Genomic DNA, 20,414 nt, shown 5'->3' on the forward strand with positions numbered 1-20,414 from the left:
AACTAAGTTGGGCTAGAAGGGCGATATTAGTGAGCTTTCTTTGGGTAGGTCACGAGGAGTAGGTTTTATTTAGGAAGTAGTTTTCAACCTGAATCTCTGATGATGCTCTCAGTGCCACTCTGTGGGAGATGTGCTCCTGTCGAACCTTCTTTAAGAACAGTTTATGTTGAGAATTCACTCTGTATCCAACTCCACATCCCAGTGCACAACCGTGTCTTCCAAAACCGTACCCCACTGTCTCCAGGCAGGCTCGTCTGTCAGAAGGACGTACCCTAATTGTATCGCTGCGCCTTAGTCAAAACATGAAGGGAAAACGCATGTTCTGACAGATTGGAGTGGTTCAGGGAGAAGAAATGTCTGTGTGGAATGGTGATGGGCAGAGGGTGATCTCTTGCTTTTTTCCCTTCCGGGTGCTCTCATTGAAATAAAATGTCGATTTGAAGTGAAGTGGGTAGAGGGACATTCCAAGTAGTCACTCTTAAGATTTAAGATTATTGTTGTCTCTCCGTGTCCCCCGATTAGACTGTAAGCCCGTCAAAGGGCAGGGACTGTCTCTATCTGTTGCCGATCTGTACATTCCAAGCGCTTAGTACAGTGGTCTGCACATAGTAAGCGCTCAATAAATACTATTGAATGAATGGATTTGTCTGGGTAAAGGCTGAAGGGCCTGCCTTCTCAGAGAGCCGGCCGCCTATCCCAGGTGGGATCGAGCTCTGCCCCTTTTCCTAGCGAGGTCAACGCTTTTCTTCTCCAGTTTTCCCTCTAAAGTTCTGCAGCAATGATTCCTGTCCCAGACTAGATTGAGATTGGAGGTATGCAGCAGAGCCTGAGGAAAGGGAAGTCTATCCTGTTGTCTCCTCATTCCCATCCACGAACCTGGGTCGAATCCCGGCTCTGCCGCTTGTCAGCTGTGTGACTGTGGGCAAGTCACTTAACTTTCTGTGCCTCAGTTACCTCATCTAGAAAATGGGGGTTAACTGTGAGCCACACGTGGGACAACCTGATTACCCTGTATCTACCCCAGCGCTTAGAACGGTGCTCTGCACATAGTAAGCGCTTAACAAATACCAACGTTATTATTATTGAGCCTTGCCTCAGATCTTTACCACGCCTGTTGACTGTGTCCTTCCATTTCCCCCCGTCACTCCAGTGTGCACTGGGACTCTGCTGGAAGGGGAGTCCTCAAATCCTAAAGCTTTGCCCTCCGGTGGCTCTCCCCTCTCCTTTGTCCTTTCCACTCCTAAGTAGCTAGTCTCTGCCTGACTCTTTGGAGTTTTGGAACTCCTTTCACCTTCTCTCTTTCCCATATCCGCCTTCCGCCCCGACAAGGCTACAGGTCCCAGCCCTATTACCAAAGACCTAGTTTCCTCAGTCCCGGCAGGGTTTGGCAAGAGTCCTCAGTCTCTCTTCCACCACTGTTCCCGTGCTCACTCTGCCCGAGAGGAGCCAGTACCTCAGCCCTGCAGCCCAGTTCGGTTGGCGGGCTGCCCCGAGAAAGGGAGAAGGGGTGAATCTTCTACTGCCTAGGGAGTTCTTCCCTCGCCCAAATTCCGCCCCGGGGATCCTGCTGCCGAGCCGCCCTTGAGGTGACGGGAGAAAGTGGAGTGAGGAAAGCTGTTGTTGCTTCCCCCAGGTCCACCTTTGATGACGTGACATGAGTCGCGTGAACCTGGGTCACGCCGGTGTGGTGTCTGGGTGTGGTTACGATTGTATAGGGAACCTCTTTCTACTGGGAGAGAGACGCTAAACGGAAGAAGGAGCTAGGCACAAGTTCCGTTGCTCCCATCTGCCCCGTAGCCTCCGAATGGATATTCTTGAATAAGTGAATAGGGACGATACCTAATTTTTTTTTTTTTTTTTTTACCAGAGACTCTACTCTTGTTTAGCCTGGGCGCGAGCCTGGATGTGTGCTCGAGTTAACGGCCTTTTTCGTAACTACTTGCGCAGATGCTTGTGGCTTCCTGGCAGAAGTTACTGGAAGCAAATCTGTCGGTCTCTGCTGTATTTTCACACATAATAATATGTGGAGGTCACCTGCCTGATATTCCCCACGAGGGAATCGATCACCCCAGACGTTGCCGGAAAAATATTATTTAAAGAAATGGCAATTTGCAGTTTTTTCTTAATTTTTTCTTTTTTTTTCCCCAGGTCTTAGTTAAACAACTGGATAATATCCTGACCGCTATACATGATGTGCTTAATGAAAGGTAAGTTTGAATTATCTAGAAATAGCAACCTTAGACCAAGATGTAATACTTGTAGAAGAGGAGAAAAAGAGAAAATAGGAATTTCATTCATTCATTCAATAATATTTATTGAGCGCTTACTCTGTGCAGAGCACTGTACTAAGCGCTTGGAATGTACAATTCGGCAACAGAGAATTTGCCATCCAGCCCTGAATGTGCAGTAGGGCATCTTTTTTATTTATTTTTCCCTGGCAGTGAGACTTATCTGGACAGGAGGTAATAGGAAGCAGTGTCATAGGTTGTCTGCCTAGCTGAGCTTCTTTCCCCATCATGCATAGATGTAGCTCAAACAGGAGGTAACAATAATAATAATAATAATAGTCGTGTTATTTGTTAAGGGCTTACTATGTGCCAGGCACTGTAGTAAGCACTGGGGCAGATAAAAGATATAGGTCCCACATGTGGCTCACAATCTAAGTAGGAGTGAGAACAGGTATCGAATCCCTGTTTTGCAAATGAGGGAACTGAGGCACAGAGGAAAGTGAAGCGATTTGCCCAGGGTCACACAGGCAAGTGGCAGAGCTGGTTTAGAACCCAGTTAGTGCTAAAGCTTCTGTGGCACTGTGGATCCAGAAGAAAGCTAGTGGCAACAGCATTTTGCAAACATTAGGGTGTTAAGCTGCTGAACAGATCACCACCCCTCAAGACTCTCCCCTGCCTACCTGCCTGCCTTCCTACACTGCCTGCTCACTCTTGTCAGTGCCTTAAACCTGGAGAGCATTTTTACTTTTCCAGAGCGAGGTTCTTCGATAAAATACAATTCAGGTCAGGTAATTATCAGCTAGAAAAATGACGAGGGTGCTACCCAAGGAAATTCCGAACTCTTACGAGCCGAGAGAAGGGAAATCCACAAGGAAAGATCGTAATGGTTGTGTTTAGTGATGATCAAATCATCTGGCTATCCCATTCAAAAATATACATCAATTCTTTTGTAGCCAGAAGGAATATTAACTAATTGACCGTGGTAAAATTAGGATGGATTCAAAGGATCAAATTAAATCCATTCTGGCAGTGAAAATGATACAAAAAACTTAATAAAATGTAATGTTTGTTTCTTATTCCCCCCCCCACACATACACATTTAATATTTTTTTTCAAAAAACGCTTTGGGGATAGAAATTTGGTTAAATAGGATACAATTCATACCATATTTATTTAATCATAACCTTCCCGAAGGATGGGAAGGAGGAGATGTTATTTTCTCCCTTCTACAGATGAAGAATGACTTGCCAGGAGCAGAGCACAGAAGTAGAACCCGGTGTAGTGGTGTCTGTGTGGGTGCTTGTACGTGTATCTACATTCATTCATTCATTCAATAGTATTTATTGAGCGCTTACTATGTGCAGAGCACTGTACTAAGCGCTTGGGATGAACAAGTTGGCAACAGATAGAGACAGTCCCTGCCGTTTGACGGGCTTACAGTCTAATCGGGGGAGACGGACAGACGAGAACAATGGCAATAAACAGCGTCAAGGAGAAGAACATCTCGTAAAAACAATGACAACTAAATAGAATCGAGGCGATGTACAATTCATTAACAAAATAAATAGGGTAACGAAAATATATACAGTCGAGCGGACGAGTACGGTGCTGTGGGGATGGGAAGGGAGAGGTGGAGGAGCAGAGGGAAAAGGGGAAAATGAGGGTTTAGCTGCGGAGAGGTAAAGGGGGGATGGCAGAGGGAGTAGAGGGAGAAGAGGAGCTCAGTCTGGGAACGCCTCTTGGAGGAGGTGAGTTTTAAATAGGGTTTTGAAGAGGTAAAGAGAATCAGTTGGGCAGAGGTGAGGAGGGAGGGCGTTCCGGGACCGCGGGAGGACGTGACCCGGGGGTCGACGGCGGGATGGGCGAGACCGAGGGACGGCGAGGAGGTGGGCGGCGGAGGAGCGGAGCGTGCGGGGTGGGCGGTAGAAAGAGAGAAGGGAGGAGAGGTAGGAAGGGGCAAGGTAATGGAGAGCCTCGAAGCCTAGAGTGAGGAGTTTTTGTTTGGAGCGGAGGTCGATAGGCAACCACTGGAGTTGTTTAAGAAGGGGAGTGACACGCCCAGATCGTTTCTGCGGGAAGACGAGCCGGGCAGCGGAGTGAAGAATAGACCGGAGCGGGGCGAGAGAGGAGGAAGGGAGGTCGGAGAGAAGGCTGACACGGTAGTCTAGCCGGGATATAACGAGAGCCCGTAACAGTAAGGTAGCCGTTTGGGTGGAGAGGAAAGGGCGGATCTTGGCGATATCATAGAGGTGAAACCGGCAGGTCTCGGTAACGGATAGGATGCGTGGGGTGAACGAGAGAGACGAGTCAAGGATGACACCGAGATCACGGGCCCGAGAGACGGGAAGGACGGTCGTGCCATCCACGGTGATAGAGAAGTCTGGGAGAGGACCGGGATTGGGAGGGAAGATGAGGAGCTCAGTCTCGCTCATGTTGAGTTTTAGGTGGCGGGCCAACATCCAGGTGGAGACGTCCCGGAGGCAGGAGGAGATGCGAGCCTGAAGGGAGGGGGAGAGGACAGGGGCGGAGATGGAGATGGAGATGGAGATGTACATAACACACGCATGTGCAGGTGGATGTTTTTCCACATAGAAGCCACTGCCTCTAGACAGCTGGGACACTGATAGTGTCACTCCCAAGAGCTCCTAGGATGTTATTTGCACTTCGCTGCCAGGCTTGTGGTCCTATGGGAGCTTCAGTCCCCTTCCTCATCCGTACCATATCCGTGAACGAAAACGGGCCCGGGGAGAAGCAACAGGCTTCTGTGCTGGCCGCCGGTTTGAGCAAAGACTGCCTGGGAGACGGAAAGTTAGCCTGAAGCTTCCCTTGGCTCTGCTGCTAGATAGGAGAGAGGCACAAAGCAGAGGTCGCTCCGTTAGTGGGCGGATACTCGGTCAATTAGGGCTCGATCCCAAAGCTCCTAAAAAATCTAGATGCTACTGATTTTCATCCGAGCGAAGGTTTTCTAAAGTACATTTAACCCCGTAAAGATGGCGAGGATGTTAGGGATCATCTGGTGAAGCTCGCTCCCTCAGGCAGTGAGACCGTGACAGACCATTCAGGATGGGTGGTGACCATATTCCTAGCACTTTGTTGAATATTTCCCTTTTCTGTAGAGTAGCTCAGTGATACGAGGCAGTGTTTATCCCAATGGAGTTATTCTTTTTAAGTGATTTCAAGCTTCAGTGTCAAACCACCTAAAGCTTCACTTTTGAATTTTTATAGCATTAGGTGGCCTAAATTTGGAACTTGTAAATCTAATTGTGTAAATGGAATTCTTTACCACTTGCCCGAAGACTGAAATTGAGTCTATATCTGAATTTCTTTGTTCCGTCTGTATATGGATGATGTCCAAATTTTTCTCTCCAGCCCTTAAGAGAAGCAGCGTGGCTCAGTGGAAAGAGCCTGGGCTTGGAAGTCAGAGGTCATGGGTTCGAATCCCGGCTCTGCCACTTGCCAGCTGTGTGACTGTGGGCAAGTCACTTAACTTCTCTGGGCCTCAGTGACCTCATCTGTAAAATGGGAATTAACTGTGAGCCTCACATGGGACAACCCGATTACCCTGTATCTACCTCAGCGCTTAGAACAGTGCTCGGCACTTAGTAAGCGCTTAACAAATACCAAGGTTATTATTATTGACCTCTCTCCTTCTCTGCAGTCTGGCAATTCCTCCTGCCCTCAGGGCATCTCTACCCGCATGTCCCGTCGACACCTCAAAGCTCAAACTAAACATGTCCAGAACAGAACTCCTCGTTTTTTCACCCAACCTCTGTCTTCCTGTAGACAGCACCACCACCCTCCCCGTCTGGCGAGCCACGGCATTATCCTTGACTCTCATTCGACCCACGTAGTGAACCTGTCACCGGATCCTATTGCTTCTGCCTTCACTGCATCGCTGTGATCCGGCCTTTCCCCTCCATCCAGGCTGCTGCCATGCTGACGCAGGCGCTTGTCGTATCCCACCTTGACAAGTCGGTCGGTTGTATTGAGCAAGCGCTCACTGTGTGCAGAGCACTGTTCTCAACTTCTGGGAGAGGATCATATAACGATGTAACAGATACATTCGCAGTCCACAATGAGCGTACAGCCTGGAATGAGTTTACAATCCAGACTGCACGTCAGCCTCTTCACTGACGTCCCTGCTTCCTGGCTCTTCCCCACTCCAGTCCATACTTCACGCTGCTGCCTGGATCTTTTTTCTTTCTTTTTTTTTTTAAACAAAGGTTCGGTCCATATTTCCCCATTCCTCAAGAACCTCAGTGGTTGCCCACTCACCTCTGCATCAAACAGTAAAACAGTCAGGTCGCCCCATGATTTCCCACTACAACCCAGACCACACACTGTGAGCCCGTCGTTGGGCAGGGATTGTCTCTATCTGTTGCCGAATTGTACCTTCCAAGCGCTTAGTACAGTGCTCTGCACGTAGTAAGCGCTCGGTAAATGCTGTCGAATGAATGAATGCTCCCCTAACGCCAATCCACTCTCTGTACCTTGATCTCGTCTATCTTAGCTCCAACCCATGGCCCACATCCCGCCTCTGGTCTGGAAACCCCTCCCCCTCCCTATAGGATAGACCACTACACTCCCTCACCTTCAAAGCTGTATTCAAATCATATTTCCTCCAAGAGACTTTCCCTGATTAAGCCTTCTTTTCCCCCACGTCCTCTCCCTTTTGCATCCCTTGGGTCAGTTCCCTTTAAGCACCCACCTGCAGCTGCACAGCACTTAGGCCTAAATCTCTAATGTATTTAAATTATTAATTTTTGTTATTTAAATTAATACCTGGCTCCTTCTGTAGACCGTAAACTTACTGTGGGCAGGGAGCGTGCCTGTCAACTGTTTTGCATTATACTTTCCCAAGTGTTCCCAAGAGAAACAGCGTGGCCAAGTGGAAAGAGCACGGGCCTCGGAGGCAGAGGACCTGGGTTCTGATCCCAGCTCCGCCTTGTTTTCTGTGTGACCTTGGGCAAGTCACTTAATTTCTCTGTGCATCGGTTACCTCATCTGTAAACTAGGGATTAAGACTGTGAGCCTCTTGTGGGACCTGGATTGTATCCAACCTGACAACCTCGTATCTACACCAGCACTCAGTTCAGTTCCGGGCACATAGCACTTAACAGATAGCATTAAAAAAGTCGGGGGGAAGGTGCTTAGTATAGTCCTCTGCACATAGCGCTAAGTAACTTCCTTTGATTCCACATTTTCCTGCAGAATAAGGTTTTAGTTGTTAGTTATTAAAAAGTACTGTTAACTGCATACTTAAGGGTGTGATCCCTTTGTGGTACCTTATGTACTTAAGTAGAAAGTTTTTCTCTGAAATGTTCTTTTTTTTTTTTAACTGATGATCATTTGGTAAAATGTCAGTATTGTTATCTTTGGAAGCTTAAACTTATTTTTTGTCCAAATGCAGTAGCAAATTGCTTCAGGAATTGAGGCAGGAGGGAGCTTGCTGTCTTGGCCTTCTTTGTGCTTCTTTGAGTTATGAGGCCGAGAAGATCTTCAAATGGATTTTTAGCAAATTTAGCTCGTCCACAAAAGATGAAGTTAAACTGCTTTACTTATGTGCCACCTTCAAAGCACTAGAGACTGTAGGAGAAAAGAAAGCCTTTTCATCTGTAATGCAGGTAAAAAATACAAAATAAAGTGACTTTAATGATTTTTCAATATTGTGGGTGAATGGGAAGGTAATGCATTTATGAGTTGGAGTTGAGGGGGAAAGTATTTAAAGTAGAGCATGTGTTATCTGCTAAATACTTGCATCAAGGAAATTGTCTTTTTTCTGATCATATATAACAGTTTGCATGAAAAGCAGCCTTGGACAGGAGATATTCCTTTTTTCCAATGTCATTTTTTTTTCAAAAGAGGGAATTTATTTCAAGAGATAATTCATTTGTGACTAAGCATTCAGTTGAAGTGATACGAAATCCTTTTCTGAGCTGGAGATGGAAACATTTGGAGGTTTTATTTTATTTTATTTTATTTTTTTTTTACCTCCCCACAATTCATATGCACTTTGGAGTTGTGAGGGAGATGGGTTAAATAATCAAGTGAAAACAAAACCTCTCACAAGAAACTGGTACTAACTAGATTGAAGGAAGTTGATTTAAAATATTAAATTGGTAAATTGTTACTTTTGAGTTGAAGCTATGTTTATGATGGTTGATATTTGTGTCTGTATAGATTTTAGAGGTCTTATCTCTTATAGGTATTCCCAACCCACAATTTTTAAAGAACAGTGATCTCACTACTTGACCTAGAAAAGATAAATAAGTCATTTTTCAGTACCTTTCTTCAGTTTGATACTTTCGGTGGGAAAAAAAAAGTATTTCGTGTTACATCATAATCTATTTTTAGTTGCTGTTTTAAAATGTATTAGTAAACACATCATGCAAGTCTCAGCAAAATATTGCTCAGAATGAAAGGAAGTCCTAGATGTAATTAGCGGATAGCGATGGAAAGTAGAGCCGTTGAAATAAGACTCCAAACAAATCCAAATCCATAGAGTGTGACAGATTTTGGTACCACATATTCACACCCATCAATAAAATCAGGACTGAGCTGTTTGTTGTATTCAGTGTAATTACCTCCCCCCCCCATTCTGGTTCATTTAGAATTGATAGTTTACGTATTTTCTTTTTAAGCTTGTAATGACCAGCCTGCAGTCCATTCTAGAAAATGTGGATACACCAGAATTGCTATGCAAATGTGTGAAGTGCATTCTTCTGGTGGCCCGATGTTACCCTCATATTTTCAGCACTAATTTTAGGGTAAGTCTTCTGCTCAATATTTTAATGTTGAATGTTCATTCATTCGTTCACTCAGTTGCATTTTTTGAGAGCTTACTGTGTGCAGAGCACTGTACTAAGCACTTGGAAAGTACAGTTCGGCAATAGAGACAGTCCCTAACCAACAACGGGCTCACGGTCTAGAAAGTGGGGACAGACAACAAAACAAGTAGACAGGCATCAATAGCATCGGAATAGGTAAGTAGAATTATAGATAAATACAGATCATACTGTGCTCTGCACATAGTAAGCTCTCAAATACTATTGAATGAATTAATAAATAGAATAATAAATATGTACAAATATGCACAAGTGCTATGGGGCAGAGAAGGGGATAGAGCAGAGGGAGGGAGTAGGTTCGATGCGGAGGTGAGGAGCAGAGGGAGAAGAAGGGCTCAGTCTGGATAGGCCTCCTGGAGGAGGTGAGTTCTCAGTAGGACTTTGAAGAGGGGAAGAGAGTTTGGCAGAGGTGAGGAGGGAGGGCATCCAGGTCAGCGGTAGGACGCGGGCCAGGGTCGACGGCGGGATAGGCGTGAACGAGGCCCAGCGAGGAGGTGAGCGATGGCAGAGGAGCAGAGTGTGCGGGCTGGACTGGAGGAGAGAAGGGAGGTGAGGTAGGAGGGGGCAAGGGGAGGGAGAGCTTTGAAGCCAAGAGTGAGGAGTTTTTGTTTCATGCTAAGGTTGATAGGCAACCACTGGAGGTTTTCAAGGACGGGGGTGACATGCCCAGAGCGTTTCTGCCGAAAGATAATCCGGGCAGCGGAGTGAAGTACAGACTGAAGAGGGGAGAGACAGGAGGTTGGAAGATCAGAAAGGAGGATGGGAGGTCAGAAAGGATCTGTTTCAGAAAGGAATGTTTCTGAAGTAAGATGTTCGATTAACTATTTTAATTTGCTTTCCAGGATACGGTTGACATATTGGTTGGGTGGCATATAGATCACACTCAGAAACCTTCCTTGACACAGCAAGTGTCTGGTAAGTCTTGTTAGTCTATGAACATTGTGCCACAGGAAAAATCTTTAAGGTATTTGCGTGCTCTTCTTTTAAATGGCAGTTCTGTTCTCATGACTCCTAATGCATTTTCTTGGCACCTTATCGATCTTGTAAGAATGCTGAGACTATTGATGAAGTATGCTTGTAACAGGTTTGGGCATTTCAAAACAAAGATGCCTAAATGCTATATGGTAATTATTGCAACTAATAAACATTTTTGCTATTCACGTGAGGGATTCACAATAGAACATAGGCATTACGATATGGTCTTGAGGCTAGACTCCAGAAGTAAATGGTACTTCTATAACTGATTTATTAACTTTTACAAAGAGGATGAAGTTTGACAAGTCATCAAGAACACCTCCAGCCCCAAAAAAATGTATCACAGAAGGCTTTAATAGATTTGTTGTGTCAAGAGAAGAGTGTGAGCATTACAAGCCTGAAAAATGGAAAGAACTGTCTTTCCCCTTGTTTCTTCTCAGCTATTTCATTTTTTATTTGTCATTCGCTTCCCTACTTTGTATCTAATTTCCATGCTTGTTGGTGACACTGTAGATAAATACTCAGCAAAATTATGAATCTTGGTGTAAAGGATTAAGGATACGAATGGCAGTATCATTTAGAAATAGTTGATGCGACCCCTGCTATATATTCTCTATTGTAATTATCCATATATCGTCTTTTTTTACAAAAGATTGCTCAATACGTAGCCTGCTCCAGTGAAATAGATGAATTGTCTCCCATGGTTATTCTAATCGGTTGTTTAACACTTTGTATAGGATGGCTGCAGAGTCTGGAGCCCTTTTGGGTAGCCGATCTTGCATTTTCCACCACCCTTCTCGGTCAGTTTCTGGAAGATATGGAGGCTTATGCTGAAGTAAGCATATTCACAGCTACTTCATTACATTGGATTTTTAAAAGAGACTGCCTGTTATTTGAGATTACATCATAAGAAATGAATTGTGTGTGTTTCAGAGTTGTTGTTTTTTTTAGGCAAAACTATTTGATGTACTAGAAACATGAAAATCTAGGATTCATTACATAGTCACTTCTGATACTCTGGTTGAAGATAGAATTTCTAGTATCAGTGTTATTAGGATATATGTTAGGCCAGCCATGCAAATTAGGAAAAAAAAAGGCAATCCAAAATTAAGCTAGGCCAAACGTCATAGAACTGTTGGGGTGGAGTGAGGGAATGGTTTATAGGAAAGTAGGAATAAAATATTGAAATAAAATATTGAAACTGTAACTTGCAACATCAGCACTGCACTTAAGACCTTTGAAAATGACCATCTCAATGTTGCAGGCTAGCCACATGTTTTGACCAAAATATTTTTTCATGTACATAGCACTTCTTTGGCCTCTGACTAAATTCAGGACTTCTCCTCACCAGCCTCTGCCCGTTTTTTCCATCCCTGTGTCTCCTGATAGTGTTTAGATTCGGAAGCAGGTGGGTTAATCTTCAGACTCTTGAGAAGCCAGTGGGGTGCCATAAACCTTCATGGCATCAGTCATGTAGGAGGCCTTTTCGAATTTGGTTCTCTACTTTAAAAGGATTATCCTCAGTAGCAGAACACACCAAAATTAAGAGATTGCAAATCAGAGGCAAGTTTATCGGAACAGGATTATTGCCACCATCTTTTTAAAATGACCACCCAGTAGTCAGTGATTAAATACCACTGACCCATTAAGTGATTGTCTGGTCGTTTGTGTGGGAAAAGACAAAGTCATTTCCATTCTTTGATTTTCTTAAATGTTTACTTTTCTCAAATGCCGAAAGGTTGATTGGATTGTAAATGCGTGGTTTATTAGTATCTTAGTAGTGAAAGTTTTTTTCCCTTCCTTGATCACTGGTAAATAAACTACTGAATTTCTACACCTAGGATCTCAGTCATGTGGCATCTGGGGAATCGGTCGATGAAGACATTCCTCCTCCATCAGTGTCCTTACCGAAGTTGGCGGCTCTTCTCCGGGTTTTCAGTACTGTGGTGCGGAGTATTGGGGAGCGCTTCAGTCCAATTAGAGGACATCCAATTACCGAGGCTTATGTAACAGATGTAAGGATTTAATAGCTATGGTTTGTCTTTTTCTTTAAATGAGTAATGCTATGTATTGTATACGGAGGGTAAAAATCAGTTTTGCCTGCCCCGCCACATATAGAGATCAATCCTGTGTCCGGTTCATTTCCGGATATTTACTGAACAAAGTGAATTAAAGCCAGCTCAGCAGATTTGCAAAAGAAAACCATCTGGGCACCACTGCCAACTCTTTGGAAGAGAGAAATAAACTTCGAAGTTATTTAGACAAACCGGAGAAAATGCTCCTGTAAAAAGAAAGTCAAAATGATAAGCCAGGGAGGGAATTGATGCAAGACAGACATGAACGGAATAAAGACCATCAAAACAGTAGTAGAGTAGAAAAGACCGAGGGGTCGCAGTCAAAGACATCTCCAAGTTGGTGACTACTGAGAAGAATAGTCCGTGGGTATTAGCCAGGGGTGGGTTAGAGAAACTTAGGCAAATTAGGCAAAACCGGGAATATAATCTCCAATTGATAGCAACTGCACTTGAGCGCTACAAAGTTCATCCTACAACTCAGGGGTGCCCGGGCTTTCTTGAAGGAGATGGCCCTGGAGAGGCAAGGCCGCAGCTGTCGGTGACCGAACGGGCGAAACCTCAAACGGAGAATCCTTGAATGCTGAGAGACTATTGTAATGCTGTTTATTAGAGAATCCGGCATGGTCCTGAAAAGTAGCAGGAGTTGGAAGGGGTCCTTTTATTATTCCATGCCTACGACAGGTCCGAATTAGAGTAATGTTTCTGGTTTCGGCCACCCCGTTTTTAAAAGGAATGTAGAGAAACTGGGGAGAGTTCAGAGGAGAGGAACCAAAGTGATTGCAGGAATGGAGATCGTCCTCTAGACAGTAAACTTGTATTTTACTCTCCCAAGTGCTTAGTACAGTCCTCTGCAGACAGTAAGCGCTCAGTAAATGCTATTGGAATAAGTCCTGAAAGGAGGAATTTGAGAAATTGAGACTGTTAAGCCTAACGGGTCACTTAGTGAAATATACGTTGGGGTTCTGTGGGGTGGAAGCTAATGATATCAGGCTTCGGCTATTGGTTTTATTGCCTTTAGATGATTAGTATTTTGGCTTGTTCTGAGTAAGCGAGAAACTGGTTTTGGTGGCAGATATTTGCTCAGAAGTGTGAATTTTCCTTTTTCCCTTTCAGTTAGTACTATGTGGGCTTTCTTTAAGATGGCCTGTTTTTTTTTTTTTGTCTTCCTCTTTTACTCTGCCACAGTACCGCGCTTTGCTCACAGTAAGCATTCATTAAGTACCGTTGATTTTTTTTGTTGCAGGTTTTGTACAGAGTAATGAGATGTGTGACAACAGCAAACCAAGTATTTTTTTCTGAAGCTGTATTGACAGCTGCCAATGAATGTGTCGGTGTATTGCTTGGTAGCCTAGATCCTAGTATGACTATTCATTGTGACATGGTCATCACCTATGGACTAGACCAACTGGAGAATTGCCAGACTTGTGGTACAGATTATATCATCTCGGTCTTAAATTTACTGACGTTGGTATGTGGTTTTCATATTTTTGATGCCTTTTTCCTCTACTAAAATGAGTGGTTTACTCATATGTTTGAATTTAAATTGATCTGGAAGAAGCTTAGTAGGGATTGTATTAATTCAGCCCAGCACATTATTCGTTTTCCAGCTAGCAGTTGTCCCAGTAACTTTCATTATTTGGTGTCGTTTCAAGGGCCTATCTAAACAGAATTTCCAAAATACCCCTAAGCTTTATGCAGTGTCAGAGAGGCCAGTGACTACACTACGATTTTTGCAATTTGTCATCTAGGAAGTACTGTATTTTCCAGCACATATTTCAGTTACCAAATCAAAATTAGCTTGTGCGAGTTTAATATTGCTAAAACTTAAGAATTCAGTATTTTTCAAAACATTTGTTATTCATGGGTATAAATGTATTTTTATTCCACTTTGAATGCTTATTTCAGCCATTGACGATAACACAACGTGAAAGTTGCGTCCTCCTGTAGCCCATCACTTGAGGGCTATGATTGTTTTAAATTAATTTCTCAAACTGCCCTCTGTACCTCCTCCTCATCTGTTCCACCACAGACCTCTAGTTCACACCCTCCCCAGTTCACATTCAGTGCGGTCCCCGTTTTCAGAGCCCTTCTGCCACGACATCTCCTCCAGGGGGTCTTTTTCAAAAAATTTCTAATCTTCCCACTTTATTTCCCTCCAACAGCTACTTGAGCCTTTCCAAGCAGTACTTAGGGAGTAACACCCCCCTCCCCTCACCCTCCAATAGCAATAAGACATATTTCTTGAAAATATTTCCCTTCCTCCTGTCTGTAATTTATCTTAGTGTCTATGTCCCCTGCTAGATTGAAAGCTACTTGAAGGCAAGTATGATTTAGACTGATTTTATAATAGTCTCCCAATCGCTTACGATAAGTGCTCTGCATGCAGTAGATGCTCAGTGTTGTTCATTGATTGAAGAAAGGAGCTCCGCTAGAGAAATGGGGGAAAAATTAGCTTAGTTATAAGTTGGGAGGAAAATAAGTCATAAAGCCAGGGAGGCTTCCCACCTGTAATTTTAATTGATTTTATTTCCCCCCTGAGTTGGGGTAAAGGAAGGGGGGTTTCCTCCATGCCTTCTTGCGATGGATCCCTCTAAGGCCTGTGGTTCACCGGGAAACGGTCTCCCGTCCCTTGGCCCGGTCTTAGCGCTTTGCTTCCTGGCCATGTGCCAGGGTTGTTACTGGACAGATGGGGCCCAGTCAACTATCTATTCTAGCCCCTTGGCGAGGTTTCCTTAAATGGGAGAGAAGCTCACTCGGCCAAATCTCCCAGAGGAAGCTCTTGTGTAGAGCAGGCCTCCCGAAACATGGGGTTCAGTGAGGGGCTCCCCCCGGCTGGTAAGAGTGCAGTCGGCCTTCCCGACCAGCACATCTCCAGGGAAGCTCCTCCCTGGCGGAGTTGGGTTGGGAGGAAGAGTTGAAGGAGGGGAATCCTTATGTGATGTAAGGGAGCGCCCGTTGCCCCCGACCCAACAGGTCGAAACATCGTAACGGTTTATGGGGGTTTATCTATCTCATCCTTTTAGATTGTTGAGCAGATCAATACAAAGCTGCCATCGTCATTCGTCGAAAAACTGTTTATACCAGCGTCTAAACTACTGCTTCTGCGCTATCATAAAGAAAAAGAGGTAAGCGGAAATGGATTAAGAAATGTTTGTTCTGTTGAACAGAAACCCTTTTGAACCGTCACCCAAGATATGTCAGCGGCAATAGTTACTGACTGCTGAATTGAGGGGCGGTCGAAGCTGAAGCTGCCTAGTTATTAAATTTAGTAGGTTCAGAGTCTATCCTATTTGGGACAGAAACAGCTTATGTAGCTTTCAGGGCCGTTTTGTAAAGGTGAGTGTCCATTATGAAATGAAGATCTGGCAAGAAGATGAAAAGTCTTTAGCTGAGAACAAAGGAAGGATCAACTCTAAAACAGAGGTATAAAAGATTACTGCTACATTTCTTTGTTTTGAGGTCATTTGAAATTTTCTTCCCCTGAATGCCGTTGCCTGGATCTATAGTAAATTAGGAAAGTATAGAACATTAGAAGCTGCTACCTTATCGGGAGATATTACTATTCAGCTACATTAAGAATTAACATACATTTTTGACACTTTAATTGCTACGGACAATCTGTTCAGATATGGAGTACTGAGTAATATTCAAAATACATTTTTAAGATGCTTAAGAATAAAACTGCAAATGCGTATCTAAATGATCTGATCAAAAGCTATCAAAATTATCACTTGCTTAAAAGACAGTAATTAAATTTTTTTTCCCGTCAAGGTTGTTGCAGTAGCTCATGCTGTATATCAAGCCGTTCTTAGCCTGAAGAACATTCCCGTCTTGGAGACCGCCTATAAGTTAATTTTAGGAGAAATGACTTGTGCACTGAATAATCTCCTGCATAACCTTCAACTTCCTGAGGCCTGTTCCGAAATCCAACACGATGCTTTTAAGAATCACGTTTTCAATGTGGACAATGCCAAATTTGTAGTTATATTTGACCTCAGTGCCCTGACCACGATTGGAAATGCGAAAAACTCATTAATTGGGGTAAGTCTTCAATTTGTATATTTCTTATTTTGTCTACCGACAGATGGGATTTTTATCCGCTTCCATTTAAAGAGTAAATTCAGACTAATTGAAGCTAACCAAAGAATGAATTGCCTCTTTTTAAGGCGACATTTGTCACACACGTTTCATTTGAGTCAGGCTAGGCTCCGACTGTAAAGTTGTGTCAAACTGACACAAAGGTAAACTGGGTTAGTTTGGACCAAATCCCCATTCCAATCTCTCTCTCTCTCTCTCTCTCTCTCTCTCTCTCTCTCTCATACACAGATACAGACACACACAATTCGGGTGCATCATTTTTATGTGATTTCTTTTTTTTAATGGCATTTATTAGGTGTTTACTTAGTGCCAGGCACTCTAGTAAGCACTGGGGTAGATACAAGCTAATCAGTTTGGACACGGTACATGTCCTATGTAGGGTTCCCAGTCTTAATCCCCATTTTGTAGATGAGATAACTAGATAACAGGCCCAGAAAAGTTTGTGACTTGCCAAATGTCAGTTAACGTCAGAGCCGGGATTAGAACCCAGGTCCTTCTACCTCCCACGCCCGTGCTCTCTCCACTAGGCCACTGCTGCTCCTCTACTGATGCTTTAGAAGGTTCACCAGATGTGTGAAATTTCTTCAAAACCTGAAATAAAATGTCAGAGGCAAATATTTTAATGAACCCATATAAGATGAGTATTTGGAAGACCTGTTTGTTTCTGGAAGAGCAGAAGGTTCAGGGGGTTGAGGCCTCCCTTCCTCCTTTTCCCCTCCTGGCTCGAGTAGAGTAGTGACTTCAACCCCAAGGAATAGAGGCGAGAGCTCACTTGAGTGCATCTCTCCGTTCACTTTTCACTTCTGAAGATTAAACAGTAAATAAAGTGGTTTTGTCCTTTTGCTCGCTCATCTTGTATTTTCTTTTGGGAATTGGTAGATGTGGGCACTCTCGCCAACCGTTTTTGCACTTCTGAGCAAGAATCTGATGATAGTGCATGGAGATCTCGCCGTTCACTTCCCAGCTATTCAGTATGCCGTTCTCTACACTTTGTATTCACATTGTACCAGGTACGGTGATGAGGAAGATATCTTCCTCAAATAGTAGGAGCATGTATCGAATGCGAAGGTGATTTGGCATGGGTTTGTCTAACTTGGGAATCGACGTTTTCGTGTTTTCCAGACATGATCACTTCATTTCTAGCAGTCTTAGCTCCTCTTCTCCTTCTCTCTTTGATGGAGCAGTTATCAGCACTGTCACCACAGCTACAAAGAAGCATTTCTCAATCATATTAAACCTCCTGGGAATATTACTGAAGAAAGATAATCTTAATCAGGATACCAGGTAATTTGGTCATTTTAAAACGTGCTTGCAGAGATACCTTTTTCGAAAGTGCCAAGCTGCTCTATTGAACCTCCTTTTTCCCGTCCCTTTCCTCCTACTCTTCTTTCCCTTGCTGTCCTTCTACCTCTTATTCCCTCTTTGTTCCACTCTTATCTCACCTCTCTCTCCTTCATCAGCATGTAGCTTCTTCCTTTCACTTTGCCCTCATCCTGTGACTTTTCTTTTTAAATTTCCAGTCAATCAGTCGTATTTAATGCTTACAGTGTGCAGAACACTACTAGGTGCTTGGGAGAGTACACTATAACAGTTAGCAGGCACTCTACCAACTCTGTTAGAGTTAGTAGATTCTAGACGCTTAGAGTCTAGAGGGTGATAGTCATTTAAATAAATTACAGGATGTGCATTAGTGCTATCGTGCCTAAATTTCCAGTCAATCAGTCGTATTTAACGCTTACAGTGTGCAGAACACTGTACTAGGCGCTTGGGAGGGTACACTATAACAGTTAGGCACTCTACCAACTCTGTCAGAAGTAGTAGATTCTAGACACGTGCAGTCTAGAGGGTGATATAGTCATTTAAATAAATTACAGGGATGTGCATTAGTGCTGTGGTGCCGAGAGTGGCGTGAATAAAGGGAATACATCCAAGGGAAGGAAGGACACAGAAGGGAGAGGGAGTAGGGGAAACGGAGGGTTAGTCAGGGAAGGCCTCTTGGAGAAGATATGATTTTAAGGAGGTTGTGAAGGTGGGGAAAGTGATCGTCGGTCGGATATGGAGGAGTTCCAGGACGTGGGCAAGGGATCGGCGGCAAGATCGAGGTACAGTGAAGTAGGGTGATGTTAGCGGAGTAAAGCCATAGCGCTGGGTTATAGTAGGAAATCAGCGAGGTTAGATAGGAGGGGGCAGGTGATTAAGCACCTTAAAGCCATTGGTAAGGAGTTTCTGTGTGATGCAGAAGTGGATGGGGAATCTCAAGGAGTGGGGAAACTCCTTTTCAGAAAGGTGATCTGGGCAGCTGAGTGAAGTATGAACTGGAGTGGGGAGAAACAGGAGGCTGGGAGGTCAGCACAGAGGCAGCTGGGATAGGATAAACGCTTGGATCCCTTCACTTCCTGCACCTGTACCCCTCTTAAATTACTGTGCCCCTGCTACTTCTCTTCCTATGCCTCCCGTCCCACGCCCCCCATTCCCTGCCACGTGTCACTTTTCTTTTTGGAATCCTCACCTTTTACTCTGTAGCGCTCCTCTCCCTGGAGCCACACCTTCCTACCCCACATTTCTGGCAACTTTCCCCAGACTCTGTGGTCATTGAAATAATGTCAGTTTTAAAGATAGAGCTGTTCATACTTTTCATATCTGGCACATATTAAAACCAGGGTGTGTAGGGGAGGGGGTCGTTTGTTTTTGTTTTTGAATTTTTAAAAATATACCTTTATCTTAGTGATATTGGGTGGGAAATCTTAATAAAAACGAGCATGGTATCTTTCTGTAAGATGTAGAAGGCAATGCAGCCTTTTCACACGTCCGTTGAGAGGTAAATTATGAAATATAATAATTTGGAGGTATAAAATGATCAGTTAGTCATAATGGACTCCCAGATTGAGTACTTTGACAGGTCAGATAGAAAATGCTGAAACTTTACATGGATGGAGACCAATATACTCTAGAAAGAATATAACTTTTGTAAATGGCTATGTTTGTTTGTTTTAGGAAACTACTAATGACCTGGGCTTTGGAAGTTGCTGTTCTAATGAAAAAGTCTGAAACATATGCACCTTTGTTCTCTCTTCCGTCGTTCCATAAATTTTGCAAAGGACTTCTAGCAAACAGTAAGATTCCCACTAACCCTGTTTTTAATTGATAACAGTCAAGCTTTATGGGCCCTGAAGAATTCTTAGTTCTGGAAACTTAGTCACTGGGCCTTGTTTTAGGTTTCTACTGATTTATTTGAATTGTTCTGGTCATGGATTCCTCATTCTGGTCCCCACCAGATAGCTGATAGCTTCTTATCTGTAGAAAAGCTTCCTGGACCCAAGTGAGAAGCGCATAGACCTGAGAGTCAAGAAACTTAGGTTCTAATTCCAACTCTGCCACTTGCCTAGTGAAAGCAAAGACTTGAAAAGTGTCTGAATTAGATTTTTTCTTAATATATTTAGCTCCATGTTTTATTTTTCGATAATGATAACAATTGCGGCATTTAATCGTTTACTGTGTTCCAGGCACTGTACTAAGCGCTAGGGTGGATTCAAGCAAATTGAGTTGGACACAGTCCCGGTCCCAGATGGGGCTCACATTGTCAATCCCCATTTTTGCAGATGAGGTAACTGAGGCACAGAGAAGTGAAGTGACTTGTCCAAGGGCACACAGCAGACAAGTGGCAAAGTTGGGATTAGAACTCATAACCTTATGACTCCCAGACATGTGCTCTGTCCATTAGGCCATACTGCCTCGATGCCTTTTAGTGTAGGCAACTGTAGTCTTGGCTAGTATGATGGGCTGTTCTCCATATCTTTCTGAGATAGGCAGGGAGCTCAATCTGCAAGAAAAGTATCCCCTCTCTCTCTCTCTCCTCCCCATAACTCACCCTGCCCTCAACTTTTGATTAAATAGGACATTTGTGGACAAATCCAGAACCAGAGAGTCATCCTTTGTACTGGAGATGGGAAGGGGAAAGGAGACTTCTGCTCTTATTTTTAAGACGGAGGAAATATATACTTCAACCTGTTAAGGACGCTCTGTAGTTTTCCATTTGTAATCGGTTCCAAGGAAGTAACTTTTAATGAAAAGGCACTGAACACCATGGCCATAGAAAGTGCTGTAAGTCAATCAGTGGTACTCATTGAGCGCTTACTGTGCGCAGAGCACTGTATTGAGTGCTTGGGAGTGGACAATACAGCAGAGTTGGTAGA

At 43.8% G+C, this 20,414-nt stretch overlaps 1 protein-coding gene across 2 annotated transcripts in view; it reads left to right on the plus strand.

Annotated features, from left to right (window-relative positions):
• SMG1 (SMG1 nonsense mediated mRNA decay associated PI3K related kinase) overlaps positions 1-20,414 on the plus strand; it is a 117,293-nt gene that overhangs the window by 37,292 nt on the left and 59,587 nt on the right. For both annotated transcript variants that reach the window (XM_029058053.1, XM_029058054.2), the window contains 12 exons: positions 2,149-2,207; positions 7,639-7,852; positions 8,870-8,995; positions 9,916-9,988; positions 10,786-10,883; positions 11,890-12,063; positions 13,367-13,591; positions 15,147-15,248; positions 15,895-16,164; positions 17,101-17,231; positions 17,344-17,505; positions 19,216-19,334. In XM_029058053.1, coding sequence (XP_028913886.1) covers positions 2,149-2,207; positions 7,639-7,852; positions 8,870-8,995; positions 9,916-9,988; positions 10,786-10,883; positions 11,890-12,063; positions 13,367-13,591; positions 15,147-15,248; positions 15,895-16,164; positions 17,101-17,231; positions 17,344-17,505; positions 19,216-19,334 — 1,753 coding nt within the window. The remainder of the gene's footprint in view (positions 1-2,148; positions 2,208-7,638; positions 7,853-8,869; positions 8,996-9,915; positions 9,989-10,785; positions 10,884-11,889; positions 12,064-13,366; positions 13,592-15,146; positions 15,249-15,894; positions 16,165-17,100; positions 17,232-17,343; positions 17,506-19,215; positions 19,335-20,414) is intronic.

Source organism: Ornithorhynchus anatinus, chromosome 2 (assembly GCF_004115215.2).
Source record: "Ornithorhynchus anatinus isolate Pmale09 chromosome 2, mOrnAna1.pri.v4, whole genome shotgun sequence".
NCBI lineage: Eukaryota > Metazoa > Chordata > Mammalia > Monotremata > Ornithorhynchidae > Ornithorhynchus > Ornithorhynchus anatinus.